The sequence below is a fragment of the Mustela nigripes genome, chromosome 8 (genome assembly GCF_022355385.1).
Source record: "Mustela nigripes isolate SB6536 chromosome 8, MUSNIG.SB6536, whole genome shotgun sequence".
Classification (NCBI taxonomy): Eukaryota; Metazoa; Chordata; class Mammalia; order Carnivora; family Mustelidae; genus Mustela; species Mustela nigripes.
The window spans coordinates 586,753-607,832 of NC_081564.1; the positions used below are offsets into that span (position 1 = coordinate 586,753).

Here is a 21,080-nt window from a genome sequence, read left to right on the forward strand (position 1 = left end):
TCCCGCACTAGCACTCTGCCCCCAGCTGGAGCCCAGCGCTGGCACCACTCCCAGCGAGAGTGCCACTCCAACGAGGAGCAGAGGATATGCTGAGACGACCCGGCCCGTGGGGGGAAGGGGCACTGCAGGCCGCCACCCATGGCTGTGGCCGGACCCGAGGAGGGAAGGGCCCCCCCAGGGAGACACCCCTCTGGCATCAGGATGTGGCCACCACCCAGAAGCCTACAGCCCACCAGGTGCAACGCTGAAAACCCGGCACCTGACCCACCCAACCCTGAGGTCAGGGCGGCTAGGGGCCAGGGGAGGCCCAGGGGCGCAGGGTGTCCCGTCACGCAGAAAGTCAGTGGGTTAATGACACACCCTATAAAAAGCTGATATGATTTAGAGAAGCCGCCCAGCAGGCCTGGGACTCTGGGGCTCTCAGTAAATCAGCGGCTGGGGGCAGAGGCAGGAGGCGAGGATGAGGCGGGCAGAGCCCAGGCCCCACCCTCCAATGAGCCAAAAAAAGGCTGTAAATCTGCAAAAATGGCTTTTATGGGGCTCTGGGTTTTATGGCGTCATTAACGTCCCTCCTGATGCTTAAGGGGCAACGAAATGAAGTCACGAGGAAAGGGTAGGGGCTGCTGGGGTAGGGGTGGGGTGGGAGGAGGGGAGGGGCAGGAAGCAGGGGCAGGAGGCGGGAGGCAGGGCTAGGGAGGTAGCCCCCACAGAGCCGGCCTGGTCAGGCCCAGCAAGCCAGCACCTCCTGCCACAGGGCCCGGGAGCCTCACACCTGAGCCCAGGCCGAGCGCGGAGCATGGAGCGCGGCGTGGGAGGGGTCAAGTCCCTGGGGTGGGGGGTTGCTGCTCGGTGCCCGGGACCCTTCACTCCAAGTGCCTCCTGGCAGGACCTGGGGTAGAGCATCTCCCTACCCCTGGTCCTCAGGAAGTCAGACAACAAGGGCCGACTGTTCTCTCTCGGGGCGAGACCCTGAGCGATGCTCCCAGCTGGTCTCCGCAGGCCTCCGCCCCAGCTGGCCTCCACCCCAGCCCCGCTGCTGGGGCAGGGACCACACGCTGAAGACGGCTGGGGGCTGCGGCGGCGGCAAGGGGCATGTGTGGGTCCAGCCCGCAGTGGAGGGGGCGGCAGACTTACCGAGTAGCCTCTGCCCGACACCGCCTGCGCGGAGCTCTGCGGGGGAAGGAAGCACAGTCAGGACAGTCACAGCTCCCCCGGGCGGCCCCTCCTCTGAGGACCACCCCCTTGGCCCAGGCCTGGGGCTGCTGCTGGGTCACCGGAGTGGGGGGCACGAGGCTGGGACCTGGGACAGAAGCCGCAAGGGAGGGTACAGCACAGCAGCCCAGAGCCCCAGCAGCCTCCCACCTGTGCCTGGGGACCCACGTTTGGAACCTCCCCCGAGAGACTCCGGAGACGTGGTCCAGCCCAGCAGAGCGAGCCCAACCGAGAGGAGGGCGAAGTGGCTATGTTGCCTCAGAGAGGGGCTCAGCCCCCAGGTCCATCTCGGCCCCTCGCGGAGCCAGGTCCCACCTTTCCACACATGGTTCCACCAGCTACGGGAACGCAGGGGAGGCGGGCGACCTACCCAGCAGCCTCCAGCCTCCCGGCCTCCCAGGGTTGTGGGGGTACAGGGGAGGAGGGCAGGCTTCTTGGAAGGGGAGCTGGATGGGTAACCTCGGGGCCCTGGAAATAAGATGGCAGGGCACACTGTGGCCACTGGAGGTCCCTTGAGGAAGCCCCAACAGCACTTGGTGGAGCGCTCTCTGGTGCCAGGAGAAACAGGAGCTGGGCCCTGCGGGAGGCTGCGTGAGGAAGGGCATTCTGCTGTGGGGGCTGGGGGAAACAGGAGGGGGCAGGTAGATGCGGGGCGCAGCGTAGGGTGAGTGACGAGCAAGTGCTCCTCGGGCCATCGCAGACTCGTCCAGGGCCTGCGGACCAGGGTCTGGAGCCTGCTGGGGGGAATGGTGGTCTGGCTGCAGATTCCTCCAGGACGGTGGGTGACCACGGGGTGTGTGTAGGGGAGGGTCCCCCACTGCCGTCTGGAATTCTCTGCTCTGTACACGGTACCCCATCCAGCCTCGGCTGGGGCTCTGGGACCCTTCCGTCCCCAGGCAGATGCTGGCGGGCGGGCTGGCGGGGCTGGGAAGCCCACTGTTAAGCCCTGCCGGCGGGGGCACGGGGGGGCAGGGGGGTGCTGTAACTGCTCTCCAAGTGTGCGCCCTCAGGGCTGTCCCTGATGTGCTCAGAATCCATCTTCATGTGTCCCACCGGCAATTAGCGTCCGAAGTAGGGCAGCCCCACGGCCCCAGACAATTACCAGCCTATTTTCCCATCCTGTGGCAGCAAGCTTGGGCCAGGCAATTAGCCCTCCTCCGGGGCGGGGGGGGGGGGGGGGGGGGCACCGACCCCGCCCCCAGGCCCCTATTGAGATGATAATGAGAGATGCTCCCTCCATTCAATCATCCAGAAACCCAGCCCCCAGCCTCCCTGCTTCTACAGCAGGGGGTTAGGAAGACAAAAGCCTCTTGGGCCCCCCAACACCCCGAGGCACTCCCTCCTGGGACCCCTCACCCCGGTCTCCATCCTAATCCCCTGCTGTGCCCACCTACCCCCTCCTCCAAGTGGCTGTGGCCAGGGAGAGCCAGGGGCCCTGGAGGGCACCCAACATGCCTACGGCGGGCCACATCCCAAGTGCAATCCTCCCCGTGCTGTCCCAGTCATCGAGGCTGGGGAGTGGGGGGCTGCCCTCTGGGGCACTGTCTGTCCCCAGACCAGAACGCTCTTGCTCCCAGAGGCCTCAGCAGGCCCGCCCACCAGGCCAGAAGCACTGCTCACCGCTGTTCCCACCACGGCCCTGGCTCCCCGCCCACTGCCCTACCAGCAGCACCCATGGGTGAGGGCAGGCTCCCTGCTGGACAAGGGCCTCCCCATGGGTCCTGCTGGGGCCTCTTCCGGGTTCCCCACTTAAACCCCTCCTAGTGCGGAAGTCCTGATTACCGAAAAATCATGTTTTAATGAAGGCAAAATGCTAATTGCAAAGGCAAAGCCCCCAGTGAGTCTCAGGTGCTAAGCGTGGGCCCGCGGTGTCTGCGGGGGCGGGGGGCCGGCAACGGGCACCCGAGAGACGCAGGAGTGTTTGGCTGAGCAAAGCAGCTGGGGCACTCACGTCACTGAGCTGGTCCCGAGAACTGCTCGTCCGGGAGCTGGTGGCTTCGTGGAGGCTGTCGTCCCCACTGTGGCGGTCGCCCCCTCTGGACGCGGTGACCTTCATCTGGGGACAGGGAGAGGCAGGCTCAGCAAACACAGACCCAAGCCCTCTGCCTGTGGGGGCAGGGCGGGGGCCCGGCCAGGGTCAGGCTCCTCACCCCTGCCCTGCCCTGCCCTGCTCACCCACACTGAGCCCCAGGCCACGACCCAGAGCGAGGGCAGCGGGGCAAGGCTCTGCAGAGCTGACCATTTACCACTCGGAGCAGAAACACCCAGAAGAGCAGACGACACACAATGACATAATGCCGCTGTGAGCTCTGCCCTGGTTTCCTGGAGCCGGTGGGCCGCAGGTGGGCCTCATCTCACTGCACCAGGGAGCCGGACACCAGGCTTCCAGGACAGGCTGGTGGCCGCTCACCCACCCCTGCAGCACCCACACCACCATGGTCCCAGGTGTGCGCAGACCGGTGTGGACCGCCCACTTCCCACTGTGTGACCCCGGGCCACCGCTAGACCTCTCTGTGCCTTGGCTCTGCGTCTAGAAGCACGGCTGCTGCTCCAGTGTATGCCGGCCAGCGCCCCACCCCCTCTCACGCAGCAGCCCGTAAGAGATCGGACACTTGTGCCCACTTTACAGGCGGCCAAACCAAGCCCATAAAGTTAGGTGAACCCAAAATTCCCGCTTCTTTTTTCCTTTTCACTGGGACATAACTGCAGTCACCACTCCCAACCACGTGGCCCAGGTGTCCTGGGCTCTCCCACTCTCTGTCCAGGGTTCCACCACCTCCCGACCGCCCAGCTTCCCAATTCCCACAGTTCCCACAGATCCCGCAGCTGTGTCCTCTCTGTCAGCGTGTGGGACATCTGCGGACCATCCACACCCCGTCAGTGTGCCTGGCCCCTTCCATGGAGCAGACCCAAGTGGCCGCTGACCCCTCACCAGCGTGGGGACACCGCGAGGGGTATAGGTGTCCTGCCCTCCTCTTTGTCCCCAAGACTCCTAGCTCAGCGGGTGCAGGAGTGCGCAGAACGCACCCCATGCCCAGGGTCAGTGAGGTCTGACCGGGTCCGGAGCCTCCAGCCAGTCCTCCACGTCCAGCCCTTTTGTCTCAAACACCCTCCAGCCTGGAGATCCTGACCGGGCCAAAGGTCAAGACGGGTCTACAAGGCACAATGGCTATGATCTAGAACACTCCTAGTCCTGGGAAACACCCTGCGGACCTGGGTCCCTGCTCCTGTGCATGTCACGGCAGGCTCAGCCAGAAGCCTCTCTCGAGGCAGCCCTCAGAGAGGTCCCAAGGTCCCAAGATGGGGGTACAGCCCCCAAAGCCATGGGCCCTGGGTTGTCGGCCAGCAGAGCATAAATGACAAGACGGAACCAGGGCCCACAATCCCCAGTCCAAGGTCCCGGGTGCTAGGGCTTCAGGAGAGCCCAGGTCTCCGCGCCACCCTCCTTCTCCAAGGCAGGCTAGGGGCAGGGTCCTGGCCCCACATCCAGGGCCTTGGGGACCCCTGCCTCCTGTGCTCCTTCCTACTTGGTTGGGCACTCCATGTACAGACCCTGACCAGTGCGGCCTCTCCTGACTCTCCAAGTCTCAGCTTCCTCACCTGTGAAATGGGAGGCCACCAAGTCCCTCACATGTGACGGGATGCGCGCGTGGGCTGCAGTGTGTGTACGTGTGCGCGCGTGCGTGCGTGCATATGTGCGTGCGACTGTGTGTGCACGCGCGTGTGCTGCAGCGGGTGCGTGTGCACGCACGTGGGTGCGTGTGACGCAGTGTGTGCGTGCGTGTGGCGCTGTGTGTGTGCACGCATGTGTGTGCGGGTGTGCTGCAATGCATGTGTGCATGCTTAGGTGTGCGTGTGACCCCGTGTGTGCACGTGTGTGTGATGTGGTTCTGTCTGCCTGAGCCCTGGGCCAGCCCCAAGAAGCCACCAGGTGTCACTGTTGTTACCTGCGGGCTCCCCCAGCTCCGGACCCCACAACAACCCTTCCCCAAAGTGGAGAAAACTGGGGCATGGGGGACCTTCCTTCCTGCCTCGCTGGGGGAAGCCTAAGAAACCGAGAGCTACAGTCCAGTGCTTCTCAAAGCAGGGTCGCTGGGCCGGCTGCAGCAGCAGCACCCGGGGACTTGTTCAGGACACGAACCCACCCCAGGCTTGCTGAATTTGAAGCTCAAACCCTGTGTCAGCAGGCCCTCTGGGAGATTCTGCTGCAGCTCCGGTGGAGATTATGTCTGTGACCATTAGTCCTCACCCTCAAGAGCTCCACACAGTCACTGCTGGGGGACAGAAGCTCAGCCTGAGCCCAGGGCAGGGTCCCTGTCCCAGGAGAGAAAAGCTAGACCCAGAGAAACCACAGGTCCAGGGAAGGACCAGTGCAGACTAGCGTGCACTGTGGGGAAGACTGTTGACTGAACAAGTTTACCCGGTAAGAGGAGAGGAGACAGAAGGACTACAGGACGACCTCACACGGCTCAACTGGAAGGGGGAGGGCACCACATTCCCCGGATGCACATAAGCAGCCGGTCTCCTCTCTGAGCTGGGCCCCAGAAAGGAAGCCTCAGACCGACCCCTCAGCAGTGCCCTGCAGGTGGGGCAGGCTGGGGTCTGTCACCCTTTCTCACGAGGCCAGTTTTGGCTCTGAAAGCCCCATTTCCCAGAAAGTCCTATAAAACTGAGTCCTGCATCTTGGGCACTACGCCAATCCCAGGCATAATGGGCTGGCTGGTCACCTACTTCTGTCCGCGGGCCACAACCCCAAACAGCTCAAGCTGGGGTTCGGCTGTCCAGTAGCCCCATCTGCTCCCCTAGCTGCTCAGAAATATTGCTGGCCAGCTAAGCCAGGGGTGGGATCAGAGACGGCACCTCTGCTGCCGGCTGCAGCCCGAGAGATGAGACCGGAGTCGCTGGGGCCTTCAAGTCCATGTCCAGGGCCAGAGGGTGCCCTGATTGCCCTGGGAGGCGGGAGCCCCTGTGCCCACCACTGGGCCTTGTGGTCCATCCACTCATCCAGCTCCACCCATGCACCCCTCCATCTCTCTACCCTTCTACACACCCATCCACCTACCTGCCTCCTCACTCACCCAACCATCCCCCCCACCACCCACTTACCCATCTGTCTGTCCCTCCATCCGCCCGTCTAGCTACCCTCCCACATGTCCATCCGCCCACTCGTCCCCCTGTCCGTCCATCTACCCATCTACCCATCCACCTGCCCACCCACCCAATGCTTACAGGGTGCCTACGGACTGGCTCTGTTCTGGGCAGCAAACACAACAGACACACATTCCCATCCTCCTGAAGCCTACGAAGAAGAGACAGGCACGTGGTTGGCAGACAGCCACAAGTACCAGGACGACAGCAGAGGGAAGAAGACAGGGCTGCCAGGGCTTCCGAGAGAAAGGTGTGCAGGCGAGTCAGAAGGCCAACAGAAGAGTGGAGAATGGCCCCGCGGAGACAGATGCGGGAGTGGGAGCCCTCAAATGGAGCACACATAGCTTCTGCGGTGTAAACACACCACAGCTGGGCTCGGCTGCCAACAGTCTGAACGCTGGCGTGTAAATTCTTGTCACAGTCGGCTCCTGCAAGGCGGCTCTCAGACTTGGGCTGGGGGGGCGGGTGCCGGGACTTCACCTTCGGACTGAGAGATCCGGAGAAGTACGGCACTGCCTCCATCTGGCAGGGTCCGGTCCTGGTGCTCAGAAAGGTGGGGATAGAATTCCCTTAGACTAGGAGGACCGAGCACTGCCGTCAGACTGTGGGCTCTATGGGGTGAGGGACGCTACTCTCCGACTGGGGCCTACCAGGAGCACCCTGGGGCTCTGAGCTCTCTGGCAGGAACACTGAGGCCATGGCAACACACCCATGAAGAACCCCCTCCCAAGACAGCCGTCCTTCCCTGAGCTCCTCACAGCAGGGCGCTCCAGGCCAGGCCACACTGCACATCCCAGAAGAAAGCATCTACCTCCCAGGCCGGCCGCCCAGCACACCAGCCCAGACGGGCAACGTGTGCTTCCACTTGGTAATCAGGCCACGGGGGTGGGAGGTGTTGGCGCTGCGGGGACTGGGTGGCCAGTCCGGAGGATGCTGCTAAGAAAGGGCCCAGGAGCTGTCCCGGGGCAGACAGGGCGGCCCATGCCCGGTACGCCCCTCACTCCCTGGGCGTCGGCGTCCCAGGCCAGGGCCGTCAACCTACAGCTCTGCCAGGAAGCGTCTCCAGGCCTGGTGGTCCCCTACTACTTGCTCTTCCCACCAGCAACAGGTGCCCAGTTCCCTGGGGCTCAGTGGGGCCTCCTGACCCCGCAGAAACTGCACCCCATCCCAGGCGGCATGTGTGACGGCCGCCCTCCCCACGGCACGTAACCGCAGAGAGTGTGACATATGATTGCTGTGTTCTGTTCCGTGCGTCCGCCCTCTAAGCCCCAGCGCCCGAACCCATGACTGGCAGAGGCCTGTGCTCTAGGTCCCGGTTCTACAGTGAACCTGGCAGAGGCTGCGGCAGGGAGCACCAGGGCTTCGGGCAAGGCCACAGAGCAAGGCCCGCTCAGGGAGGGGCCCTTCACGCAGACAGTGCAAACCCCCTTGGGCAGGCAGGAGCCGGTGAGCACTGGAGTGTGGGACAAAGCCCCCCTGCCCCAACACCCCTCCTAGAATGTGAGAAATGGGTATGGCTGAGCTTGGGTGTTCTCAGGCTGGTGTCCCCCGACTGATGGCAGGTCTGCCGGTGAAGCGGGGCAGTGCTGCTGAGATTCCCGGGCGCGTGCCCCAGTGCAACCAGCTGCAGGGGGAGCCTGGTGCTCCCACTCCCCTGGGCTGGCTGACACCTACTCGAGTTACAAGCTTGACCCCGCTTCTTCCAGATAATCCTTCCCAACCCTCTGTCCACTCCTACATCGACCAGGATCCCAGGGCCCCAAGTGTCCCTCTGAACGTGACATAGGATCACGTGTCGGTGTGTCTGTCTCCAGCATCATGTGAAAAGCCGGTCCCTGACTGCGGTCTGGCACCGTGAAGGGGGCTCAGGCAGTGTGAGCATTCCCAAGACAACCCAGCACCCAGGCGCAGACCGCAGCCCTCCAAGGCTGGCCGTCCCTGCTCTTCAGGAGACTCATACAGGTTGCTGGGCGGATGACGGCTGGGAGGATGACGGACAGATGCACGAAGCACCGCAGCTGATAGGGGATGCCATTGAGGCCACTACCCGAGCAGCTGCATGGCCAGCAGGCTCCAGGGGACACAAGCTGTGGGAGGTCCCGGTCTGTGCTTGGATGTGGCCCCCCTTGCTAACGGAACAAGACGAGCCGCCTTGTCCGGCCCCCAGAACTCTATCGGAGTGGGCTGGTGCGGGGCCCTCTGGGCTCCATCCAGCCTCCGTCACCTGCTCGGGAGATGTCCCCATCTTTCTAGAAGCTAATGACCTGATTTAAGCCACCAAGAAGCTTCTTGTACAGCAGAAGTCTCCTGCTCGGCGGCTGCCCACACGGAGCGGCTGGCCTGAATGTTGGCCACCAGCACAAGTTCTTAAAAACATCCACCAGCTCACGCCCTGCACTGCTGACGACCCCCAGTGGCGCCTGTCCAGCGCCCCCACCCTTGGGAAAGCCAGGCGCTTGCCCTCCCCCGGGAGTGCCAGGTGCTCGGCCGTTCCCCCCACTGGAGTGCCAAGCGCTCGTCCCTCACCGGAGTGCCAGGTTCTCGGCCACCACCCCCAGGAATGCCAGGCGCTTGCCCCCCCACCAGAGTGCCAGGGGCTTGTCCCTGGGCATGCTGGGAGAGGCTCCCTGAGCCCTCATCTATGGGAGCTTCTCCCATTGTAGGCCCGCCCGTGGGTACCTCGAAATCCCAACACCCGTTGCACACCTGTCTTCCCCACCGTTCTCTAAACTTCGTGAAGGCAGGGACTGTCTCTGTCCTGTACCCTGCTGCATCCCGGGCCCAGACGAGCAGTGACCCGAAGCTCATACTGGACGCTGAGTGCTTCCCTCCGGGGCCGGGCTGCGATGACCTGGCAGGTGGGGCCTAGGGGGCGGCGGGTGCCTGCCACCCTACAGCCCATCTCTCCTCCACCCTTGCAACAGCGCCTGCACTGAAGCCCCCCGCCCCGACCCGCCATGCAGGGCGCGCCACTCGGTTCCTGTGAGCGCCGGGTCTGGGGTGGGAGCTCGGGGCTTGCAGCAGCCCTGCCCCAGCACCTGAGACCCAGCCTGCTGCTGGGGAGGCCGCCCAGCAGGGGACATGAGAGGGTCCGGCACGGAGGCTAGAGATGCCTGTGGTACGAGCGAGAGAACTAGGGCAGCCGCAAGGACGAACCCCGCACGCGCAGGGCCTGGGCCTGCATGGGAGACACTGCGGACGCCCCATCTGACGGACAGCACGGACGGCAGCCCCCCCAGCGGCCTCCCCCAGCACCGGCCTCCGCCAGGCCCAGGGTCGTGCGGCCTGGCCGTGAGCGAACGCAGCTGCCCGCGGCGCGAGGTGCCTGGAGGAGCCGGATGCCGAGCCTCCAGGGTCGTCAGTCGGCCAGAAGGCAGACATGCCAGGACAGGAGGGGGACTCAGGGCACCAAGAATCGGACTTTACTGAGGGCAGAGGGGGAGGATATGCTCAAATGGGCTCTGCAGAGGAACCTCGCCACCGCAGATGGCAGGGGACAGAGCCCGGGAGGCCAGTGGCTGCCACCACCACGGCCTGCCAGGGGAGCCTCAAGGACACGGGCATCGGCCGCGGGAGCAGAGCTGCCTGGTGTGAGTGCAGGGCGACCTAGCTGCCGCCTCCTCGTGGTCGGAAAACGTCCTGGGTGTGGCCAGCCCCTGGGGCCTGTGGCAGGAGGTCGGCCTTCTGGCAGGCACTGCGACACAGACCGAGGTGCTGGCGGGTGCGGCCACGGCCACGGCCACATCGCGGAGCTCACTTCCTCCACAGGTAAGGGACCACCCAGGCGTCTGCTTCGTTTCAGTCTGTGGGCTCGGAGTGGATCTGCCGGCAGCCTGCCCCCTCACACGGCGACGGCCCAGGCCTGTCCGGACGCCTGCGGCGCGACCCTGGTCGCTGGGGACCTTTACTCTTCACCCATCCAGCCGCGGCTGTGTAGCTGGTGCCTTCAAAGAAACAACTCCTGGCCTTGGCCGTGTCTGCAGGGCTTCCCGGTCCGGGAATGCCCACTCTTGTTGGCCTCATTCCTTCCTCTGGTCCGTCATCTCCAGTTTCTGGCGGTGACCGGCCTCAGACCTGTGTCCTCCTCCAGCACGGACACTGGAGTGTGACTGTGAGCGCAGACGATGAATTTTGATGGCCATTTCCTCAGAATTATTCTCTAACGAGATCTCACTCGGAGAGACATTTAGAAGGTGGAAGCCAAGGACCAGCCTCACATGGCGGCAGGGAGCAGGGAAAGGCGGCTGCCTGTCTCCGGCCCATCATCTGGGCAGATGCCAGCTCTCCCGAGGCCGGGGGAGGCTCAGCGCACGTCTTCCGGCCTGTTCGTGCTCGGTGCTGGGGCTGTGGCATCCGAGGGGAGCTTCGGGGCTGGCCCGCTCAGCTCTGCGGGCTGGCAGGGATTCAAGCCACAGGTTGGCTGAGCGTGAGGTACGAGCCAGCCAGCAAGAGCCACGAGTGAGGAGAGACCAGTGGAGGCAGGTCACTGTGGCCCCTCCACACGCCACAGGCCAGCAGCCACGTCGTTACGGAGCCCATGAATGGTGGGTCTGAGTGGAGAAGAGTGAGACACAGCACGTTCCCAAGACTTGCTCTGCGGAGAGGGGGAATGTCCCCGAGAGAGCACTTTGAACGTGGGACGTTTGATACCAATTTTGCCTCCTGTTCTTGAATTTCAGCATGGCCACGAGTGTCCCCAGCTGTGTGTGGCTCTCACCATGACCCCCCGGCAGCACCACCGTTCAGCTGCACCTGCAGGCTCAGACAATGTTTGCACGGGGAGGCTGGTGGTCTCCCAACCCTGGCCCTGGGGTGGGGTTCCTGCCAAACCCCCCCAAGCAAAGCGGACAGTGGGACGTGGCCACCGCCTCCCTTAAAGCCCCCTGGTGTGGGCAGGCTGCATGGCCATATGGTCACTGCAGCCTCGGGCCAGGCCGGGAGGGCCAGGCAGCGGTGTCGCCCGGATGTACCTCGGCCTCTGTGACACGCTAAGCGTCTGTGAGAACAGAGTTCCAGGATGCCTCTTCCGTGCCAGGAGCAGCCCGTTCACGGAGGTGCTCGTAGTATCCTCGGTCAGCGAGTGAGGGGGCAGTCCAGGGGCTCCTCCTCCCTGGGCCCTCCACGTGAGAGGGCAGGACAGTCACCCCGGCAGTCATCCGAGCCCTGAGCCTGCTCGTGGAGCACCGCCGCTCGGCAGAGGCGCACACGCTCGGTTGTGTGCGTGGCACGGACAAGCTCCTCCCAGGAACGCTGGACTGGCTGTGTCTGCAGAGCGCCGGGGGAGGCCCACCAGGTCTGTCCCCGTGTCTGGACCCCTGCGCTCCCGGGGCTACCCTACCTTCCTGGTAGGAAGTCTCCTTTCTCCCAGCGAACAACCACACCCACCAGCACTGTCCTTGCTCCGCACTGGCCTGGCAGGGGCCAGGCATGTTCTCCTCAGGGCCCCATCGCAGATGGGGAGGTGGAGGCAGGGGGCTTACGTGGGGCGGGCTGTAGGGCTCGGAGGGAGACCCCCACAGAGCACTGCACCCAGGCTCCTGTCTCCATACAGGGAGTCGCCTAGAGCAACCCTGGGCCTCCCTCGGACCCACAGCGCCCCCATGGACTCAACCTACGCCCAACTTTCGGCCAAGCTTCCCCCAGTCTACCCACCACAGGGCGGACCATCCCCCACACCTCTGGCCTTGGGGCCACGTGAGCTGCCAGGGCCCAAGCCTCTACCCCAGGCCACACAGGTCCCACACAGCCGTGTCCTTTAGCCAGTAAGGTGGTTGATGACATTGGAAGGAGCCACCATCATTTCAAAAATCTCCAAAAACACAGAAAAACCCGTATCACCAGATGCTCTCAGAAACCTCCAAGATCTGGCCACACAAAACCCTCATCTCCTTGCAGCAGAAGGTGGCAGCAACCCCCTCCCGTCCCCGCCCCCCCAGGACGTGGCACACCTGGTCTAGTCTCCCAACAGCAACTTTGGGTGTCTCCCCAAAGTGCCCTCCCCTTCAGGATCCTGTCACTTTGAACCCAAGGGTAGCAGGAGCTCCAGGGGACCCCTCTGGGATCAGATGGTTCAGCAAGTAAGCAGGCAAGGAAGAGCGGGGCCCAAGGGCACCGTGGGGCTCACTCACAGTGGAGCCGTTCCAGATCGGAGGGGTTGGGCCCAGCCCAGGGGACTCGGTCTCCCTCCCTCCCGCAGACCAGCATTCTACTAGCTCTGCTTCCCCCACTTAGGCACTCACGTGCCAGGGCCACATTCCCAGAGCAGGAGGGCCTAGAAAGGCAGCAGCTGTGCCCGTTGGCACCCGCCTTGCCCACCCACGAGCCTGCATAGGACCCAGAAGACAGAGATCCCAACACTGCCCCCCTCAGGTCAACAGGAGGGAGGGGACGCTGGGAGTGTCAGGAATCTGGGACAATTCTGAGGCACCTTCTGCGACACCTAGAAAGAGACCCCTTCCTGAGCAGTGGCTCCGAGGAACAGGGCAGAGATGTGGGGGCTTGCTGAGACGGTCTGCTGGGGGACTGTGGCGAGCACAGCCCCCCTGAACACACAGCACACAGCATGAGCCGTGCCAAGGCTGCGCACCCCTCCCTGGGCAGCCCCATCCCTAGGCTGCTCTCCTGCTGCTCAGTGGGAACGCAGCGATCAGGGGGCAGGTCCAGACGCGTAGAAAACCACTTGTCGGAATAAATCACTTCACGTATGACACACACTCACTGATGCGGTCATAAAAATAATGGCACGGCACTTTTTATTTTCTTTAATCAGAAAAATAAGCCCCGCGTTTCTGGGAGACCCTGGGTGAGGACCAGATGCCCGTAAGCCCTGCTTTGGGTGCTGGGCGGCCCCCACACCCAGCCAGTGGGGACCCCGGAGAGCCAGTGTCCTCATGAGCAAATGGGATGGAGGGGGTGTGCCTCCCAGCCTCCATAATCGGGATCAGCACTGGAGTGGCCGTCGCGGCTCAGAGAGACTAGGCACACAAAGGGTGTCCGGAGCCTGGCCAGGGCAAACCCCAGGAGCTGCTGCTCCCTCCCCCAGAGACCCTCCTGCTCTGGAGGGTCAGAAGTGAACGCCTTGCCTCATTCCCAGAACTCCAGGAGCACCAGTGTGGGACTGCCCTGAGCCAGAGGTCTGGGGTGAGGAATGGGTGACCCCCGAGCTCAGGCGTGGGATGGGCGGAGGGCAGAGAAAGCCCTGTAGTGTGAGGTCCGTCCCGACGGGGAACGTCCTGGGGGGGCAACAGCCAGGAAGCTGCGTGGGCTGGGTGGGAGGCCAGGAGGAGGCATTCTGAGAACAGCCCTGACCCTCCTGGTCCAGAGCTAGGGAGACAGGAGACTCGGCCTCTGCTTCAGTGCCTAGCCACTGGGGTGGAGGCGGAGTTGGGGGGGCACCCTCCTGTCACCAGCAGCTCCTACGTGGCCACAGACAGCCCCGAGTGCCCCCCATGTCCCCTCCCTGCATTCACAGAACACTGGGGATGGACATGCATCGCTGCCCTTTGCCAGAGGGGAGGTGAGCAGGACCTGCAGCCTGGCTCCAGTGGGGCCCACATTCTGCCTCAGAGCACGGAATGCACGCTGGCCACATGGGTCAGGGCCCCAGGGCACAAGGCCTGCAGCTGGCACACCCCCACAGCACGTACACACACACCCCACATACGTGCACGCACACACTCACACACACACACACACACACTTGTAGCCTATCACACAGGGCGGGGGGGGGGGAGGCGTTCACAGACTGATGTACAAGGACACACGGGCACTCATGAGGCACAGCGAGACACTGAGGAACCCCTCCGACAACCCCAAGCCCTTGGGGGCAGCCGTGTCCACTCTCCTAGGAGTGTGCGCGTCCCAAAGTAGCGGGCACGACGGGGGCAGGCATGGCAGGGAGGTGGGGAGATGCTGGGGGTCCTCTCTTCCTGGTGCAGGCGGGCCTCCCCCTGGCAGCAGCCCTGCCGGGGGCTGCCTCTGCTGAGCCACAGTTTCCAGCCGCAAACAGCCCGGCCTGCCTGGAGAAGGCCTCTGGCCAGTGCGGCAGCATGTCCGCCCAGCACGGCCACACCCAGGCCTAGGAAATGGGCATCACTCAGGCTCCAGGACTCACAGACGGGGCCTGGCGGGCCACCGCAGGGGTGGAGGACCGAGTCCGTCGTGACCTCAGGAGCCTGCAGGGACGGCCCAGCGCCAGGAGTGAGAGCTGCGGCGGACGGGCCCGAACCAGGTCCAGCAGCGACCGCCGCGGCTGGCTCGGGGGCCCCAGGAGGGGCCGACGGGGCGGGGCGGGCCGGCCCAGGAGTGAAGGGCGCTCAGGGATGGGGAGTAACGGCTGGGGTTTGCAGGGCTGGCTGGGGCCCAGAAGGGACTGCAAGGGCTGGCAGGGCTGCTCTGGGCGCAGGAGGGGCCGCTTTCGTCGGCAGGGCTGTTCTGGGCCCAGGAGTGGCCGCTTGGGCGGGTGAGGCTGTTCCGGGCCCATGAGTGGCCGCTTTTGTTGGCACGGCTGTCCAGGGCCCAGCAGTGAAGGTTTTGCGGGGCCAGGGTGCTCTGGGGCTTCAACTAATTGCTGGGGCTGACTGAGGCCCAGCAGGGACCCCTGGGGGCGGCTAGGTTGGCCTAGGAGGGACCTCCGGGGCTGGCAGGGGGCTAAGAGAGCCCGCCGTGGGCAGCAGCACTGGCCTGAGAGTGAGCTGGCGGGCCGGCGGCGTGGACGCAGCAGGAGGAGTGACTGTGGGGGCCGGCACCGCTGTCCTGAGGATGCCCTGCTGGGCTGGCCACGAAGACAGGGGGCCACCCACGACCGCACGGGCCAGCAGCGGTGCCAGAGGGCCAGGAGGGAGCGCAGGGGCCGGCAGAGGGGACATGGGGCCAGGAGGGAGCGCAGGGGCCGGCAGCGGTGCCACGGCGCCAGCAGGGAGCGCAGGGGCCGGCAGCGTTGCCACGGCGCCAGCAGGGAGCGCAGACGCCGGCAGCGGTGCCTAGGGCCTAGGAGCGCCCATCGTGGCCGGCAAGGCTGAGCCAGGAGTGACTGCTGGGGCCGGCAGTGCTGATCTGGGGCTGGAAGCAGCCGCTGGGGCCGGCAGGGCTGACCTGGGCCCAGAAGTGACCGCCGGGGCTGGCAGGGCTGTCTTGGGCCCAGAAGTGACCGCTGGGGCCAGCGGCGCTGACCCGGGAGTGGCCGCTGGGGCTGGCAGGGCTGCCCGGGGTCCGGGAGAGCCCGACGGGGCTGGCAGCGCTGACACGGGGCTGGGAGTGACCCCTGGGGCTGGCTGGGCTGGAGCTGCTGCTGGTGCTGGGCCGGGCCGTTCTGGTCCCAGTGGTTGGCTGGGAGCGGCCCCCCTTCTGGGGAGCACACCTGCATGGAAGAAAGAGCACGTGTCCACCTGGGCAGGTGTGCCTGCAGACCCCCCAACCAGCCCGGGCCCCTGAGACATGCTGCCCCCTCTCCAGCAGTCCCATCCCCAAGGGAGCTGAAAGTGGAGTGTGAAACACCAAGAAGAACCCCTCTCTGAGAAGAAGGCGCAAACCAGCGAGTCCCTGAGGAGGAAAGCAGTGTAGGGCTGAGCCGGCACCTGGGAGAGAGCCCCACGCTCTGGGAGAGTGTCCCCTGGTCCCAGTCTCCCCACCCGATCCCAGCTGGGCTCTGGTGACAGCAAGGATGCCCCCTCCCCCGCCACCAAGGACTCGGCTCCCAGCCGCTGTGGAGGGAGGCCCCTGGGGTGGGCTGCTCTCTGTACCGGGACCCCTGACCACCAGTCACATGACCCCCACCAAAAGATGTGCTGCATTCTACAGAAGGTTAGCAGATGGAAAACACCTGGTGCAGAGCCCGGCCCCCACGCGTTACAGACACCCTGGACACCCCGTGGTCGGCGGAGCCTGACAGACGCAACGGGGCAACGGGGCCGGCCTACCAGCAGTTGCACCCTCCTGCCCCAAGCACACACACCCCCACCCCCATCCTTGGGCTCCCAGCCTGGCCTCTCTGGCTGTGTCACCCACCGGGGGAAGGTCTTCTGTCTGCTCAGGATCTGGGCTCACGGCGAGCGGCTACCTCGGGCCCCAGTCCACATGGGCCGCGTACCCCATGCCCAACAACGAAGGAGCAGGTTGCCAGGCAGGCCCAGATGCCGACGGTGGTGTCCAGGTGTTGGTGTGGCCCCGAGGGCACCCAGGGGAGAGGGCACAGAAGCCCGTGGTTCTAAGTGTGGCAGGGCCCAGCGCTCACCTGCTTGGTGGGCTGCAGTGGGACCTTCTTCTTCCCACGGTCACAGGCAGGCTCCAGGTCCTGCTCGGGGCTGCCAATCTCCAGGGGACGCCCATTCTCACTTGGTTCTGCAGACGGGCAGTTTTCGGACTCACGGGGCTTCTTGGCAAGGCGACGTTCCCATTTCTCCTTCCGCTCATGTGGCTTCAGGGCCATGTCCTTCTGTGAGGGATGAAGGACAAAGCTGGTTAACTGGCAGTGACCTTGGTGACACCATGCAAGACTGTGCTGTGCTCCGAGGGCGGGTCCCTAGGCATGTGACAGCGTCTACCTGAGGTACTCACCCTGCCCGGGGGCTATCAGGACTGGGGAGCTCAGAGGATGATGTCGTAGAAACAAAGTTACACCAGGGCTTAAGCTTCCAAATGGCCCCCAATCTGTGGCCCAAAATGGAGCAGGTGCTGCACTGGCCCTCCTAGGGGTGCTGCTTGGACTCCTGAGCTGATGGCTGCTGCCACAGCAGCTGACCACTGTCCCCGGGTCCGGAGCCCCCCGGGGTCTACTGCCCAACTGCACGCAGCCAGGCATGCAGACACTGTGGAAGCCTGTGCTGGGGAACCAGCCCCTGACTCGGCCAGATACACAGAGCTCAGGGACCCTGGAGCCCTGCCCTAGAACAGGGAGGGACACCCAGCGGGGATTTACGGAGCAGGGGCTACTGTGCCGATGCCAGTCGCAGCAGTGGGGTCCCCACCGCCCCGAGCGAAGAGCTGGTCCTGCCAGCGAGCCCGAGGCCCGGGAGAGCCTGCCCCCGCGGTGCTGAGCAGGCGCAGTGTCACCCACCAGCCTCACACCTGGGTCCATGGGGTCGGTAAGAGCTGCCATCTCCACCTGGCTGCTGAGGAAGAGGCAAGAACTCACTGGAAGGGACCCAGAAGATTCTGAAAGCATCACCCGAGGCAGGGAGGAAGGCAGCATGAAGGTGATGCCCCTGGCTGACGTGCCCCCATATCCCAGGTGATATCCTCACAGCCCCACAGGCAGTGCTTCCTGAGAACCTGCGGGGTGACTGTGGCAGCCTCTTCAAGGCTGGCCTCTGTGCTCAGGTGGGCATGTGGCCCCAGCCAGGCCTCAGGCCACCTGGGCGGGTGGCAGGAGAACCAAAGCCCCAGTGTAGACGGGGACATGCTGCGCGCGGCAGGGGAGGTCCTCCCAACTTCGAGCCACACGCTGCCTCCTGGCTGGTGAGAGGGGCCCACAATCCCCAGAACTAGTGCGGGAAACCAGCCCAGCTGGCCAGACTAGAGCTGCCCTTCCACGCACGGCAGCCCCTGGGACTGTCCTGCTGTGTGTGACGCCACAGCCTGGGCTGGGGGCAGAGGCAGCCGCGGACGCCACGCTTAGCGTGGGACATTCCGCACTCCCAGGTTCTCCCGGGGGCCCACAGCCCCAACCACACAGATGCAGGCCGGCCCCGTCAGAGCCCCTCCCCTCTGAGGGGACAGTAAGGAGGGACGGGGTTCATCCCCACGCGGTCCCATGGCTCACTGAGGAGCAGGGGGAAGGGAGCGGGGCTGGCCGTGGTGCCTGTCCTGGGGCACCCGCAAGGCTGGGAGCCCTCCTAAAGTCTGGTGACCAGCTTGGCCTGTGCCAAGGCTCTGCCCTAAGCTCCACAGGCTTGTGGCAGGCAGCAAGTGGCTCCTAACTCCTCGGACCTGGGAGAGACCCTTCTCTGCGCCCGCTGTCTGGGACAGCAGACCCCAGGGACATCCACAGGCTGTGGCATTTCTGCAGCCTCATGCAGTAATGAGTAGTCCCAGTCAGACGCCTTCATGCCCACACTGAACTCCTCAGAGCCCCAGCTCGTCTCAGGCCAAAGGGGCCGCTCCCCAACCCTGATAATGGAACCCTGGCTCCTGCCGTGCCTCTGGGCATCAGGTTGATTCCACACTCTGGGGTGCACCCCCACCCCCCGACATAAACTCAGGACAGCAGGGCAGCCCCAGCTGAGACGCCGAACATCTCAGGGAGGACTCCTGGGCAAGGCTGGAACCTCCAGAGGAGGAGCAAGTGCAAATGCCCTGAGACGGGGAGTAGCTCCCGCCCCTCCCTCTCTTGCGTCTGCCTCCCGGGCTCCACTGGTCAGCACGTGGCCACAGGCCTCCCCGGGGCAGAAAGACGAGACGAGGCAGTCCCTCCAGTGATGAGCAAGTCCCGAGGACCGCAGCTCACTCTGCCCATGCGGGCACGCCACAGGACACACGGGGGCCCCGCCCCTCACACGAGTTCCCTGCCCTGCCTACAGGGGAGGGCTGGCTGCTCACAGGCTGTTCCCTCCCATACAGGCCCCCACGGTCCGGAGCTCTCCACCAGGAAGCTGCCACCCAACTGCAGGGCCCAGCCCAGCACACAGGGTCGCTGGGGCAGATGGTAGGCAGCAGTCTGCAGAGACCAACCAGAGCGACACACTGTCAAAGGCAGGCTGGCCAGGGGTTTGCATAGACGGAGAAGCAGGACGCCCACACACAGAGAGTCTCCCTCCGAGGAAGCGACTGCCAAGCATGGAGCCTGGAGGCCCCCCGACCTGCTGTGGGTACAGCTCTTCTGGGGGCCAGACAAACCTGGTACCTGCTCCAGGGGCCAGGCAGGAGGCACGCTCTCCACCCTGGGGGAGGGTCTGGCTTTTCCTTCTACTCAGGCCCCCAGGGGACAGAGAAGGCCCCCACCAGCCTCCCCCACCACACAGATCACCTCTCGGACTTCCATGCTAACGGCCTCCAGAAACATGCTCATGGGGACCCAGAACATCGAACCCCGTGTCTGGGCCCCTGGGGGACACTGGCCCTGCCACGTGGGCGTGGTCACGAGGTGGGAGGCTGAGGCGCCCCGCCGTGCCCGGACACACACATGCGCACCCCCCAACTCCTGGCGTGCACCAACAGGATGGGCATCTCAGTGCTGCCGCCACACTGTATGGACTCCCAGGCCCCAGGCCACACACACCAAGCACCCTGCCAGGGCCACCTAGACCCACGTACTGCCACAGAAGGCCGCCTGTCCTCTCTCCCCAGATGCCCATGGCCCCTCCCTCCGCAACGAGCGAGCGTCCGGTGCTCCAGACTACACAACACAGGCCTCTGAGTCCCTGCGGAGTGAGCCCCACTCTCTGAGAGAGAGCCACTGTTCTGAGGCCTCCTGAGCAGGTAAAATCACAGAAATGGTTTCTAGCCTGGGGGACAGGCCCTGAAGCCCCACGTGTGAGCCCTGGAGCGAGAACAGGCCTGGCTGGTGGTGTATGTGATCAGAAGTGCCAGTAGATACTAACCAGGAACCGTGGGAACAGCCCTGCCCGCGGGACAACTGGCTGGGCCAGAGCGATCTTTCTAACGAGCACTTGTAATCATGACAAACAGAACAGAGGGGACAGACGGCAGGCCGGACACGCCGCACAGCCAGGCCCGGTGAACCTCCAGTGGCCGACCAGGCCAGGCCAGGCATTGGGCTCCACAAGGGCCTCCCTCTAGGCCCTGCCGCAGCTCCTCTGCAGCTTCTGGAAGGGCCTCCGGGCACCCCAGGCCCCTTCTCCAGACACCTCCAAACACATCTTTCACCCAAAGTATGCATCAGTCAACCACGAATCATCCAATGCAGCACATTTTCTGTAAACCTGTTATATCTTTTTTTTTCTTTTTTTTTTTTAAACAAACAAAAACCCGAGACTGTTTGAACCCTTGAAATATCAGTGACTGGGCTGTCTCCTGCCCTGGACTCAGCCCAGTGGCATCCTGGCCCCAGGGCAAGAGCTCCAGCATCTGGAAGAGTGGGGGAGCTGGGAAGCTGTTTGCCCACGGCCCAGCACAGCATGAGCCAGCAGGCAACAGGCCTGGGCCCTGTGGCATGGAGTGACAGCCACCCCATGGGCCCTCTCCTGGCTCAGGTGGGCAAAAGGCTTTGTGTACCGGGACCCAGAGGCAGCCGCCTCTGCCCAGTCACTGCCTTGAGAATGATGGGGGCTTCATGGAGCAGCCCCGAGACTGTGCACCCAAGGGGCTCTTGGTCACAGGATTCAACAGTTCCTGCCACAGGGGTACCGCCGGGACGTGGCCGGCTGGCCCTCTCCAGCACACCAGGGCTGGGGCTGGCCTTCACTTGTGATGCTGACCCCGTGTGAGCCTAGGCCCGTTCTGGGGGCTCACCCTAGCTCAGGCACACTCCGCCCCAGTTCCGCCCCCACTGAGCCAGCAGGGTGGGGCGCTGGCCCCGGGTCCCAGGCACAGCTCTGCCTGGACCACGGGGCCTCTGGGTAGGCATGGTCTCCTCATCTGTAGACTGGGGCAGCGGCTGTGTCCAGACCATGCTGGACACTCCGGGTGCAGCAGGGCCGCAAGAGCAGTGCCTGCCCCCAAGAGGCCAGGGCGGGACTTGGAGCAGACCCCCACGGAGTGGGGCAGTGGTGGGCTGGCGTTGGACTTGGGGGGGACGCTCGGCGGGCTGCTAGGGGATCCACGCT

General features: G+C 64.6%; 1 protein-coding gene across 10 annotated transcripts in view; it reads right to left on the minus strand.

The window, feature by feature from the left end:
- The window catches only part of FBRSL1 (fibrosin like 1), a 78,001-nt gene that overhangs the window by 44,436 nt on the left and 12,485 nt on the right, over positions 1 to 21,080 (minus strand). For 9 of the 10 annotated variants that reach the window (XR_009405839.1, XR_009405838.1, XM_059408135.1 and 6 more), the window contains exons 2-4: positions 16,592 to 16,792; positions 3,164 to 3,268; positions 1,135 to 1,170 (exon numbers count right to left, since the gene is read on the minus strand). Coding sequence is in view for 8 of the 10 variants with exons in the window: in XM_059408135.1 (XP_059264118.1) it covers positions 1,135 to 1,170; positions 3,164 to 3,268; positions 16,592 to 16,792 (342 nt within the window). In the remaining 2 variants the exon portion in view is untranslated. Of the gene's footprint in view, positions 1 to 1,134; positions 1,171 to 3,163; positions 3,269 to 13,089; positions 15,719 to 16,591; positions 16,793 to 21,080 lie in introns of those variants that run through there. The other variant, XM_059408142.1, reaches the window with a different exon arrangement.